The 12,487-nt window shown below is 45.6% G+C and overlaps 6 protein-coding genes across 6 annotated transcripts; 2 read left to right on the forward strand and 4 right to left on the reverse strand.

The window, feature by feature from the left end:
• Nucleotides 1–1,256: 1,256 nt before the first annotated feature.
• N7469_001410 (MFS transporter) lies at nt 1,257–2,815 on the forward strand (the record flags this gene model as incomplete). The annotated part of the gene is made up of 3 exons (XM_056640330.1): nt 1,257–1,553; nt 1,624–2,025; nt 2,105–2,815. The coding sequence occupies 3 exons, from the start codon at nt 1,257–1,259 to the stop codon at nt 2,813–2,815; spliced, it is 1,410 nt and encodes a 469-aa protein (XP_056506087.1).
• Nucleotides 2,816–3,266: 451 nt separating this feature from the next.
• Nucleotides 3,267–4,157, forward strand: N7469_001411 (uncharacterized protein; the record flags this gene model as incomplete). The annotated part of the gene is made up of 2 exons (XM_056640331.1): nt 3,267–3,897; nt 4,123–4,157. 2 exons carry the CDS (start codon nt 3,267–3,269, stop codon nt 4,155–4,157), a joined length of 666 nt encoding a protein of 221 aa, XP_056506088.1.
• Nucleotides 4,158–4,433: 276 nt separating this feature from the next.
• N7469_001412 (cytochrome P450) lies at nt 4,434–6,389 on the reverse strand (the record flags this gene model as incomplete). Its single annotated transcript, XM_056640332.1, has 5 exons — nt 4,434–4,608; nt 4,711–4,877; nt 4,955–5,065; nt 5,147–6,015; nt 6,140–6,389. The coding sequence occupies 5 exons, from the start codon at nt 6,387–6,389 to the stop codon at nt 4,434–4,436; spliced, it is 1,572 nt and encodes a 523-aa protein (XP_056506089.1).
• A 1,302-nt stretch (nt 6,390–7,691) lies between these two features.
• sdh2 (succinate dehydrogenase iron-sulfur protein subunit SDH2) lies at nt 7,692–8,692 on the reverse strand (the record flags this gene model as incomplete). The annotated part of the gene is made up of 3 exons (XM_056640333.1): nt 7,692–8,015; nt 8,107–8,258; nt 8,332–8,692. 3 exons carry the CDS (start codon nt 8,690–8,692, stop codon nt 7,692–7,694), a joined length of 837 nt encoding a protein of 278 aa, XP_056506090.1.
• A 641-nt stretch (nt 8,693–9,333) lies between these two features.
• Nucleotides 9,334–10,382, reverse strand: N7469_001414 (SDR family oxidoreductase; the record flags this gene model as incomplete). The annotated part of the gene is made up of 3 exons (XM_056640334.1): nt 9,334–9,853; nt 9,910–10,004; nt 10,068–10,382. The coding sequence occupies 3 exons, from the start codon at nt 10,380–10,382 to the stop codon at nt 9,334–9,336; spliced, it is 930 nt and encodes a 309-aa protein (XP_056506091.1).
• Nucleotides 10,383–10,945: 563 nt separating this feature from the next.
• On the reverse strand, nt 10,946–12,361 carry N7469_001415 (uncharacterized protein; the record flags this gene model as incomplete). Its single annotated transcript, XM_056640335.1, has 3 exons — nt 10,946–11,429; nt 11,491–11,999; nt 12,143–12,361. The coding sequence occupies 3 exons, from the start codon at nt 12,359–12,361 to the stop codon at nt 10,946–10,948; spliced, it is 1,212 nt and encodes a 403-aa protein (XP_056506092.1).
• Nucleotides 12,362–12,487: the final 126 nt, after the last annotated feature.

The following is a 12,487-nucleotide window of genomic DNA, read 5'->3' on the forward strand; positions in this document are numbered from 1 at the left end:
TCCATTCCCCTAGCAACCCTGGCTGCCCTATCTGCCCCTTGCGCCACTGGCCACCAGCTCCGCGGATCTTCTTTAACTGCCAAAATTCTCACTACTGTACAATATTCTTCTAACAGCCTTATGGTTTATGTTCAGATAACACCAGCCCTCGCTTTGTTGTGATCCACATGCGAGATCCTTTAACATTTTTTATCCGTTCAGATGTAACAACCATCATCACCCTTGACTTGGGACTGTCAATCTGACAGGTCATCTGAAATCGAAATACTCGAACAACCTTTGAGCGGATGCATGACTGTACAGTTGATCCTTTTCGATATCAATAGTTCCCATGATCACACTATATCTAAATCTCTTCGAAGAGACGATACTAGTATTGGTTCGTAAAAATAGGCTTAGTTCATACATTCATGCCAGAAATTTTTCAAAGGAGACTTCAAGTCGATTTCTCATGTTACCAGAACAATGTGATACTTTTTCATAATGAGAATCATGTTTGGCTTGAGGGCTTCTATCAGGACAACTCAATTTTCCCGATTATTTTGTTGGTCTTTTGGGGTCCATGTGTGTCGTTCTCGCCTTTCTGGGTGAACTGCATGTTTTGAAAGCATATATGGGTTCATGATGATCTGTCTTTAGTCTTCTGCACCTGTTAACCACTTGCTTAAATTGGAACTTATCATGCCGAAACCCGAATTTCTGCTATATATCTACATATTAGCTCATCTGAGGTTCTTAAGTATTGGGATTTGAATTTTGGCCTCATTTATACTATGGTCGCTGGTCGGTACCAGTGATAGCCCTAATATATATCTGTGGACTAGCCCGAAGGGGTTCCTCGGAATTATCAGGTGTATTTAGTCTAGATTCAGTATGCTAGTATATTCGACTGACACAAAAATGTACTACAGATGAATCTAAAGAAATAAATCCCAGAAATTGCTAATGAAACACAGATGTTAGCAGCATAATGGCTGGTGGACTCGGAGTCTCTTCGCATGGCTTCAAGGAGATTTTATCTCCAAGGCTGAGTTCAATTTGAACTTGAACTTTAAACGACACCAATAGAGTATGACCATTAATTTACATTTCCAATGCAAGAAATCTCAATTATATATCATCCTTGATCCTCGCATCTTAGTAGCGTATCTGAAATGCCCGATATATATTACTATAGCAAGCGCTTAAGCCAGGCGCTAATCGAGTAGCCGAAATGATGATCGCTTCCCCCGCTTTGTCAATCTGACATTATCCAGATGATATATATTGACCAGTTAGCAATTCTCATTAACATGGCTACTATAACATTAACGCAAGCCCCAAACTCATCCGAGCCGCCAGCCTCCGAGCATAACCAGAACGTTGATGTGGAAGATGTTCGAAGCATTGCAAACTCGAGATTTTCCGTCGATGAGACCCCGCCATCTCATGCTTTCAACATTGCCCCGAGATGGAATGAGTCGAAAACTATGGTATGGCGGCTGACTGCTACCTGGTGGTGTGCCTTTGTGATGGGTGCCAATGACGCTGCGTACGGTGCCATTATATCCTCTGTTTGTACTACCTAGCTCTCGAGGATCGGAAAATACCTTTCCATGCTAACGCGAGTATTAAAACATATAGCTGGAATCCTACTATCAAAAAAGCTACACAGTCATTTCTCTCGTCTTTCTTTCGCCCTTTGTTGGATATGTTATTTCAGCGGTTGTGAGCTACTCCATTCACCAGAATTTCGGCAGAAGAGGAATTGCCATTATCGGCCCTGCATGTCATCTATTTACATTCGCAGTAATATCTGTTCACCCGCCTTTCCCAGTTCTGGTAGTGATGTATGTTCTAGTCGGACTTGGAAGCGGCATGCAGAACGCGGCATGGAACGTTTGGATTGGGAACATGGCAAACTCGAATGAAGTACTCGGGTTCTTTCATGGATTCTTCGGCGTGGGGGCTACTGTTAGTCCTCTGGTTGCAACAAGTTTAATTTCAAAGGCGGATTGGCCGTGGTACTCCTTCTATCATCTCATGGTATCTACATTCCTCCCTTACTTACCCCAGCCACCCATCATACGCGAAAACAAACGAATTATTCTCACAAGCAAAATAGACAGGAGCCGCATTCATAGAGCTGATATATGCTGCAAGTGCATTTTGGACTGAAACTGGTGCCAAGTACAGACAGGAGAGTGCTGGTACTACCGCTAGAGGAGGAGCACTTCGGCAGACGCGGCTTTCTCTCACGTATAAGGTTACCTGGATAATTGCAATTTTCCTTTTCCTCTATGGAGGAACAGAGGTGGCTATTGGTGGATGGATTGTTGTTTTCATGACGAACATCCGTCATGGCAGCGCATTTGCATCTGGAATGACAGAAACGGGCTTCTGGCTCGGTATCACGGTGGGGAGATTCGTCCTGGGCTTTGTTTCACCTAGGATCGGCGAGAAACTGGCAATCACAATATACATTCTTTGCGCCATCGCGCTCGAACTCATATTCTGGTTGGTTCCGGAATTCATTGTTTCCGCAGTGGCAGTGTCACTTGTTGGCTTCTTTTTGGGTACCATATTTCCTGGAGTTGTGGTAGTCGGCACACGCCTTTTACCAAAGAATCTACATGTCGCGGCTATCGGGTTTGCTGCTGCGTTTTCGATGGGAGGTGGTGCCGTTTTCCCTTTCATGATTGGTGCCATTGCCCAGGCAAAAGGAGTTAGTGTGCTCCAGCCTGTTTTGCTGGCAATGCTGGCAGTCTCCTTGGGCATTTGGTCCACCATTTTTAAAGTATCGAGCGTGGAGCAACGTCAAACTTGTGTTGAATGAGCTCAAGTGTGCTCATTCTTTGTTTTGACCATCGTACAGCCCGCCAGACTGACCTATCAAGTTGGAGTACTCCTTTGGTGAAATACCTTAGAATAGATCCCTTGAGGATGATTGAAGGATAGCATGTCATTATTCAATTTCCTCTCTTTGACAAAAAAAAAGAAATCACAGACAAAGATAAACTATCGAGTTTTATTGAGTATCTTCAAGATAATTTGAATGCCTTTGTCGTGCAAAAAAGATATCTAGCGGCTTTGGCAGACAAAGATACCTCATACAGCCTTATTGAAGTATAAAAAACTCTCGAGTATCTCACGATTTATATTCCACACGGACGCTTTTCTGATTTTCAACCTAAACCAACATGACTACATTAGATCTTTCTGATTTCTGAGTGTCTCATTAGCAATACAGGTGCTCCTGTTGAAGATATATCAACTGATTATACACTATGGCGTTGCAGTACCCCAGTGAAATATACCCTGCGTGGGAATCGAAAGGTCGAAAATTATGGCAGTGGATGAGCAATCCTGCAGAAAATAGCTGTAAGATCTCCAAAACCTCACTTACTTTTTCTTATTTACTGGGACGACCAAGATTCTCAATTTTCATTGTGGACGAAGCTTCTGAAGATGGTAAAACGCCTTTATTACGCCATATCGGTGGTGTCCCGGTCGAGAAGGGAACAAATGGACATGAAGTCAAATATAGATCAACTGATATCGTCAGCTATCGGTATCATCCGACTCGTATAGGAGTAGAGTGGTTTGGATTCTCTGAGTTAGGTATGCTGTTTCTTTCATGGATATCCAGACCTGACGAGCCATGCGAGGATCCTTACACTGCGGAAATAGCAAAAGCTGTGTACGAGAAGGACTTTCCTTTGGATACACTGAAACGTGTTTTTGTGACCCATATAATTAACGAAGACACCAGGGATCTTTTAAACAGACTTATCATCGAAAATTCTGAGATGATGGGCATTCAAAGCTGGGAATACCCAGAGCCCGAATTCTCTGCCTTACTCGGCACGAGACTTGGAAGTACGGTTGCGTATCTTGTTCTCTGTGCTTATGGACAAGGTGTGAAATGTGTAAGCAAAATCACTTTCGTAGCAGAGGATGTTAGGACTGAAAGGTTACGTTATGATTTGATATTTGACATTGAAACTGTTTCCTAGGTGAGTTCATGCCTCTAATAAGCACCAGGGCTATCATCTACCTTGTTTTTCTACTTTCGCTCCGGCATTCTGTGAACTGTCATAGGTTTCTTTTATATGAGAAAATGAGTGAAAAGATTTTGAATAGAATTATTACACGATATTGCAGCTCTTATTGAGTAAATACAGGGGCAATAGCCTTCAAACACGCATTATCGGGTTTTAGATTGACATATTTGATACTGCAATTGAATTTAGTTAATGCAAGCAAAGGTGCCTACTCGAAGGAAATAGTGTGGAAGAACTGTGCTGGATGATCTATACTTAGTGTAAACTAAAGAGTTCTCGTGCTCCATAAAATCCAAGAAATCGACCAGTGATAGCATCCACCAAAGCGAGGCATAGGAAAATATTCAGAGTAATTTTAGCAAGACAAACCACCCGCAATGTATTCCCAAATCAATCTCCCAAAACAGCTCTGACCCTAGCCTGGACATCAAAAATTCCATTCTTAGGGCATCCAATACCCATATCCCGATAGACACGGACATTCTCGATTGTAGTCCCATGCGGCTCAAAATCAAAACGGCGTACAATGTGTGCCAGAGTCAGGTATATCTCTGCATAAGCAAGACTGAAACCATGTCAGTTGTGTTTAAACGATGGGGCTCATTGCCGTGGCTCTTGTAAGCTTCAGTAAAGATATGAAGAGAATTATAGATTGAGGGTAACCTACTTCATTCCTAGACATTGTCGACTACCTTTTGTAAAGGCTACAATGAACCTACTAAGATGCTCACCGTTTTTTGCAGCGCGGACCCATCGATCAGGGTTAAAACTGTGAGGTTCCGGAAAAAGAGTCTCGTCCATGTGGACGAAGTAATTCGATTGGCTGATTGGAGTCTATGATGAAAGGTATCAATACCCACTGTATGAAACAAGCTGAAGAGTATGGAATATATGTTGGGTAAGTTACTCACGCCCACCGGAATGACCCAATCCTTGTAATCAATAGGATCATGAGTGGAAACACGACCCAATCTTGTCGTCATACCATGGCTCAATCGTAGTCCTTCATTAACAACTCCCGTCTATCATGCCGGAAATGCATATAAGCAATCAAAATCTCTCGCTATAATTGGAGAGTAATCAAACGCGGGACCATAACTTACCAAATATGGTAATTGCTCGAGTTCCAACCATGAAATTTTAGATAAAGGCGTTTCCATGACTGTTCTTAGCTCATCACGTAACTTCATTCCTATTTCCTTATTACTCATGACATGAAACATTGAAACAGCAAGGGCCCTAGCCGTTGTCTCGGTTCCAGCACCAAGAAGCAAAGCTCCTTCATCCTCTAATCGATCCAGTGATTTCTCAATTTCCGGGACCTCTGGCCCAGTCAGCGCATCAAATATATTACCTCCGGGCCCTGCTTTGATATGCATCGATTTTCTCTTTTCAAGAGTCTCCTTAGCTTGCTGTCGCAAACGCGCTTTCATATCAAATAAGTCCGCCATACATGGCTGGATCCGCCGTACTAAAGCCGGCGGTAGAGCAAGAAGATATTTGATGAGGAATGGGAAGAAGCGATTCACATGAAACATAGTCATGAGACCGTTCACAGCGTCGACAAGATCGTTGCTTTTTGAACTATCTTCGTCATCGAGATACCCGCGTGCCCAGCCGTAGCAATAATGGGTAATCACGTCGGCTGTCAATGCAGCGAAGTCAAGCTGCAAGTGAAGGACTGCAGAATCCCTAAATGCATTTTCGAACCGTTGGATTAGTTTGTCGACCTTTTCGTGAATGACAGGCGTGAGACTCGTTACTGAACGCTTAGAGAAGAAACCACTTAAAAAGCTGCGTCGAAGTCGGTGGTGATCGTGGTCTATGGTGCCCACAAGCGAATACGGTGCTCCAAATGCAACAGCATATTTGGAGTCTCTGGAGCGTCTCTTCGATGGTCCCGCGTGTATCTCCTCGTAGAAGTATGGGTCTTTGATATGGAGTTCTCTGGGGCTGATACGAACTATTGGACCTGGAATTATATTAGTTTCAAGATATTCCTCGTACGATACATTCTTAGACGCGTCTCATCCGATTGGTAGATCAGTAGATGCTATCATATCCTCCAAGAGGTATTCAACTAGGGTACAACCCACCATACTTCTCGTGCATGCGCTCAATTTCCCAAATAAACATGCCGCTCTTAATTATGTCATAGTAGAATTCGTAGAGAAAAGTAGCCGCCGCAAGCTTAGGGCCTGGAAAGGCAGCCAGAGGATGGGTGTATAAGCGATAATAAAGTATACGAACTGCTATGAATAGAAGCAGTGCTCCAGTCACAGCGAGTATCAGCATAGTGTGCTCCATGTCAAAAATGGCGATTCGATGTGCAATTACGAAGGCCATGGTGAGTTATGGTCTACTAATAGGAAGACCTTCTAGGGTGAACCATGGGAGTAGAAAGCTGGGGAGCGGGGGTAGACCATGGGGGGAAAGGCGTATTTAATGATAGGGAAAGAGGGGGGACAAGTGGTTCCAGAGAATCATGCATATTATCGTCATTGTCATAGTCATGATGATAATAAGTCTCGATTATCTGATCCCTGTTACATTAGGGCAAGGGGAACACTATCCCCGATTGACATTTCCGCTTATGTACAATATGCTAGGATACCCAGAGATAAAGATATAGACTCTTTCCTGACTGGGCTAAGGTAGCACCTAGACTCGATATCTGTTTGCCTCGCCCAGGACATGTCGAGGAAGTGGTCAGCTAGAACGAATTACATGGCAAGCTTGAACTCGGTAGCCAAAGACCCTTGGCATTGTTCAGGGATCAACAATGTGATGACTACGAACGACACACAACGTGCGTCGATGCCTCTCCTCCTAGTTCACATCTCATATGCATATGGATGACGCGCTTTATTAATATCGACTGGTCCGGTAGCCTGACGATGGTTGCACTTTAACCTTGGGTTGCTCAAAATTGGGCGGAATAGAAATCCGACTTCTCCTGAAGCGCAGGTATTGATCCCAGCTAGCGTTTTAAGGATGACAGCGGGTGATAGTCGCGCAGTGTACATATGCCATGTCGGTTGAAGCGCCAATCATCGTCGAGCGAAAAAACATTAGAAAACAAAAGCGGGAAAAGAAAATCGAAGAATCGAAGAATCGAACGGAGAGCTTCCACAGTCACGTGATGGGTTGGCAAAACGAATAGCCGACGCGCTTTGGAAGGAAGAAAGTAAAGGAGGACTTAGGAAGAACCATAATAAGGGACAATATCTTGAATTATATGATTACATATTGTAGACAAATACCATAAGAGCTCCAATTACAATGAATAGACCTCACAAGATTTCCGTTCAAGTGATTTGAGTGTTGCTCGCAAACACAGGTTTACTGGGGTGAGGGCATAAGGGCATATAGCCGAATCAACCACCTGGCAAAACAGGTTTCCAGTTTAGAGAGCCAATTTCAGTCAATGGATCAAGAGTGCATTCCTGTATCAAATGTCCACAATTTACACCTATGAAAACATCCGTAGTAGGCTTGAAAAAAAAAAAAATAGAAAAAAGTAAAAGTGACAGTAGTGAAAGGGAAATAGGAAAAGAAAATGGAGGGGAAACAACATGAGAAAAGAGAAAGCTGCTGGCAAGACATTCGACAGAAAGGAATTTCCAACTCCGTTTTTATATCAAGATTTTACATCGACGCCAGCATCTTCTTGGTCTCAGCAATTGCGCGACCAGGGTTCAGACCCTTGGGGCAGGTCCGTGTGCAGTTCAGAATGGTGTGGCAACGGTAGACGCTCATGCTGTTATCGAGAGCGGCCTTGCGCTCGGCGGTGCGCTCATCACGAGAATCGGCCAGCCAGCGATAGGACTGGAGCAGGATGGCGGGGCCCAAGTACTCCTCGCTGTTCCACCAATATGAGGGGCAGGAGGTCGAGCAGCAGGCGCAAAGAATACATTCGTAAAGACCGTCGAGCTTCTTGCGGTCCTCGGGACTTTGACGGTACTCAAGACCCTGTTGGATGAGATCATGGTTAGCAAGTGGCCATATTCACACAAGAATGATATCATTCATGATAGCACAGGTTCGGCGTAGGGTCACTCACGTCAGGGCTGGGGGTATCACGCTGGAGGTAGGGCTTGATGGACTTGTATTGCTTGTAGAACAGAGTCAGATCCGGTACGAGATCCTTGACGACGTAGGTGTGAGGTAGAGGGTAGATGCGAGACTCGGTGTTGGTGTCGGTAGGGATACGGCCTGTGCACTTTTGTTAGCAACTGCTGGCGCACACATCACTCATTTGGGCGGCTGTAGGGATCAAGCGACATACACAAGCAGGCCAGGGTGTTGACACCATCAATGTTCATGGCGCAGCTACCGCAGATACCCTCACGGCAAGAGCGGCGAAAGGTCAAGGTAGGGTCCTGCTCGTTCTTTATCCGGATGAGAGCGTCGAGCATCATAGGACCGGTCTTGTTGAGGTCGAGGTTGTAGGTCTGCATTGTGGGCTTCTCGCTCGGGGTATCCGGGTTCCAACGGTAGATCTTGAAGGACTTCATCTTGGCTGGGGGCTCAGAGGCATTGGCGGACTGACCGGCCTCGACAGTTGCATAGGAGCGAGCGAAGGTAGCGGGCCGGAAGAAGGGCCGCGACGCAGCGAAGAGCCGCGACGTAGAGCGGAGGGAGGCCATGGCGGACGAATGGGAGAAAGGGAGCTTTGGATGCGAGAGCAGAAGAGATGAGACAAGACGATATGCTGGTGGATTGGAAAGGCACCAGAACACTCTAAGAGGGGAGATATTTCAGAGAAGACAAGCGAAAAGCCGGGGAAATCAAGGACCAACACCAGAGAGGCAAGGCAAAGGCAAAGGGCAAATTGAAGTCGAGGAGATTCCACTTTGCTAACCTCGGGTTTGGACGTCGGTAGCTGACTCAGCGAGAATGAGCCAATAAGAACTGTTGTAATGGTCACTCATTCGGGCGGACACGGCTGATGCTTTGCCGGTGGCAGCTTGTGTATACAAAAGAATACACAATTATATCTTGATATGCGGGAGGAATTGATTGATAGTAGAAGGGAGAATTTTATGTCATCCGTGGTTAATGACTGAGAGATGTAATTGACTCTAGACATACTAATTGATCGGTTCGAGGGACCGAGAGTAGATGTAGATGCAGCATGCAATCCGATCACATAAGCCGCTTCCGTTGCCGACTCCTTCGGCTCGTCTCACATGTGTTTTGCCCTGACATCAACACACCACTCACACTTGCATCGGCTTTTATGTGGTCCTGTACTAATATATACACTGAGTAAAGTTGCTTACACTGATTAACCTCGATTCACATAGTTCTGGTGCCATTCATAGTTCCGATCCTTCAACAACCTCCGAATAGCCTCCCGAGGCGGCACCGGCTCTCTCCCAAGTAAATCGGCCATCAACGGGTCGGTAATGGCGGCCTCCCCCTTTGCAATTGATTCATACCATGTAAGCAACGATTGGAAGAATGCTTCCGACTTGCCTCCCTCGTCATTGGCAACCTTCAATGCCACGAAATCGTCCGCTGGAACAAACTCGAGTCGAACGGATCGACCAGTCGTCTCGTTGATTAGATCCACTATTTCCTTATACGTGATGGTCTCTTGTGCGGTTAGGAGAACAATTTGCTTATCGTACCCGCCGCGGATCATCAGTCTTGCGGTAGCCTCTCCCAGTTCGTCGCGCAGAGTGAATGCCACCGGGCCGTCTGATGGAACCTGGACGGATGAGCTGTTGGGGTACCAGCCCATAAATATGGGGAAGGCATCGGCATAGATGCCTTCACGAACGGAGGTGAAATTGATTCCAGATCTATTTGGTGTTAGATATACCCTCCCAACGATCTTGGCGTGCAATTCATTGCTTACTGTCGCATCATATCCTCTGTCATTAGGTGAGCACCTTGAACAGTCGCCTTGGAGTCAGAACCCAATCCGCCAAAGGCGAGTGACGTATACCAAACCTAGAGAATATACATTAGCTAGATGTTCTATAAAGCAAGAATTAAGGAGAAAACTCGACCTACATGCTTGACATCCATCTTCTTTGCCGCATCGACAAAGTTCTGGTGCTGCTTTCGTCGCTTCTCATTATCAAAAGTGTTCGTGCTCACGAAGAGAAGATTCTCAACGCCTTCAAAGGCCGATTCCAATGTATGGGGATCGTCATAATTCACTACCCGGAATGCTATTCCTTGGTCTTCGAACCGCTGACGATTGGCTTCGTTTGATGATGCTGCTGCGTATTCCCCAGCAGGGACATTGTCAACCAAGCAGGATAATATTTGTTTTCCGAGTCCCCCGGTGGCACCAGTGATCAGGTATTTCAAAACCGGGGCCATGATGTTAAATCATTAAGATTCTATACTGTAGTAGTGGCGGGGTAATACTATTAAACCTGGGCTTCCAGTGTTATACGGGAACCTGGATTGAACTTGAGTCTGAACGAATGATACTCCGAAAAATTTGTGAGAGAAGTGTACCTCTTTTTATAATGGACTACGAAATGGCACTAAACACAAAGTCATACTTTGATCTACTTGGTTCGATGTTGCGTGTTCAGCCGGCATTGATAATCAAGTTCCACACTAGCCTTTTTCAGTCGTTTAGCCCCAGACTTGGTAGCTTCACCTCGCTGATACAACCCTGAGAGGCCGAAACTGCGAGACTTTAACCATAGATGTACCCTCTAGTCTTGAATGAGTAAAGCGTGAGGATGAAACGGTCTCTCGAATTGATCTCAATGCATGATAGGCTGCAAAATACGAACAGCTTTACGTGATCGCAATGGCATGCCAAGTCTGATTATAAATACAGGGAAATTCGTAGAAAATATGGGACGTTGTCTATTTGTAGGGAAATTTTCTGACTTAAATTATTAATGTAACAGATAATAAGCATCCGCTTATGTATTTCGAGACGATGGCCGTGAAGTCGGCTGTGATGAAGGTGGCCTCTCTGACCCTCGAGAAATATCAATCTCGTTGGTCACCTTGATGCCCGGTGACTTATACGGGTTGGAGCCACCTGGAGCATCACGACTGACCGAGACTTCAGAAGGCATCATTTCATAATCATCATGGGTATTTTTGGACCAGTTGAGGAGTCGTCGATCATCGCGCGCTTGAGATCCCACTCCGCTCATGGGCTTAGAGTGGGTCCGGAGACGTCCTGCAGATCGTGATCGCGTGTGACTGGAAGTGTATTCGCCAATATGAGCAAACACGTTTCCGAAAACGGGCTTCAATGCTGGTACCGAAAGTGCAATCAAGGTGCTTGCAATCTCGGCATTCTCAACGCAAAGCATGGGATTGTAAGCCCAGCTGCCGTCCGAGTCCCATTGGCCTCTAACGACGAGCCAGACGCGTACAGCCGAGATAACGATGACACTGTTGAGATTTAGTTAGCAAGGAAGCTTCGTCTAGTAGGGTTTCGTGGGGAATCACTAACAAGACACCGGGGAACATAACGAAGGAAAGCTTGATTTTGTTCTTTTGTGAGACGTGAAGTTGTTTGATCAAGATGGTCGGGATGATAAACATCATCACGTCACAAGCAAGCGAGACACCCGAATTGACGGAATAGACCAACCCCCATGATAGGCACTTATAATCAGTTGGCTCAGATTGCCAGGCATATGGCCAAAGTCCGGTGACTGGGCGGCAGTGGAAGATCAAAAGGAAAAGTTGAGGGAGGTATGCGGCGAAAAGGATCGGTGCAGCAACGAGGATGCTCGTGTGCAATTTGCCGTAACGTGCAGAAAGTCGATAGTAAAAGGCTAAACCAGATAGACGACAAAAGAAAAGGGCAGTTGTATAAATGATGTGCGCGACGAAGTCGAGGACTTCCGTTTCGCGGACAGTCGACATTGGGAGAACATATTGGATATACTCTATGTGTCGGCCACTTCCCAGATTGATCAGAACAACAGAAAGGGCAACGAGGGCGATGTAAAGCATCTATAAATTGGAGGGATACTTGGTCAGCTCTCATTGTATACTAACCATTTAGTTGTTGGATGAGCTGCATATCGTCCCGCTTTGGTCTTTTCTTTTTCTCCACAATGTGGGTGAACGTGCATGCGCCAGATCGACAGACTCACCATTGTCAAGACCGCTAGTGCATCATCGAGGCCAGAATGCTTTACTAAAAAGAACCGTGCATAGAGACGCAGGATCATGAGCACACCAGTGAAGCAAACCATGAAGATGATGCCCACAATGGCAGGATGGTCGCGAGACTGCGCGAGATAAGAAAGAGAGATGCCATCAGGGATGTCCCCTGCTGCATCTGCAGCAAGGATGTCAGCTGGTATTGTCATTTTCAAAGGAATGGCATGTTAAATTCAAAGTTCAAGTGTCATGATGGTGAATGAATCTCGCAAACCCCAAAGAAAACGAGTGTACGGCGAGGGGAATCACTATTCTAATGAAGGCCCAGGATTCGG

The sequence above is a fragment of the Penicillium citrinum genome (assembly GCF_028827155.1).
Source record: "Penicillium citrinum strain IBT 23319 chromosome Unknown utg000001l:1.0-4955037.0:1.0-4956770.0, whole genome shotgun sequence".
Classification (NCBI taxonomy): domain Eukaryota; kingdom Fungi; phylum Ascomycota; class Eurotiomycetes; order Eurotiales; family Aspergillaceae; genus Penicillium; species Penicillium citrinum.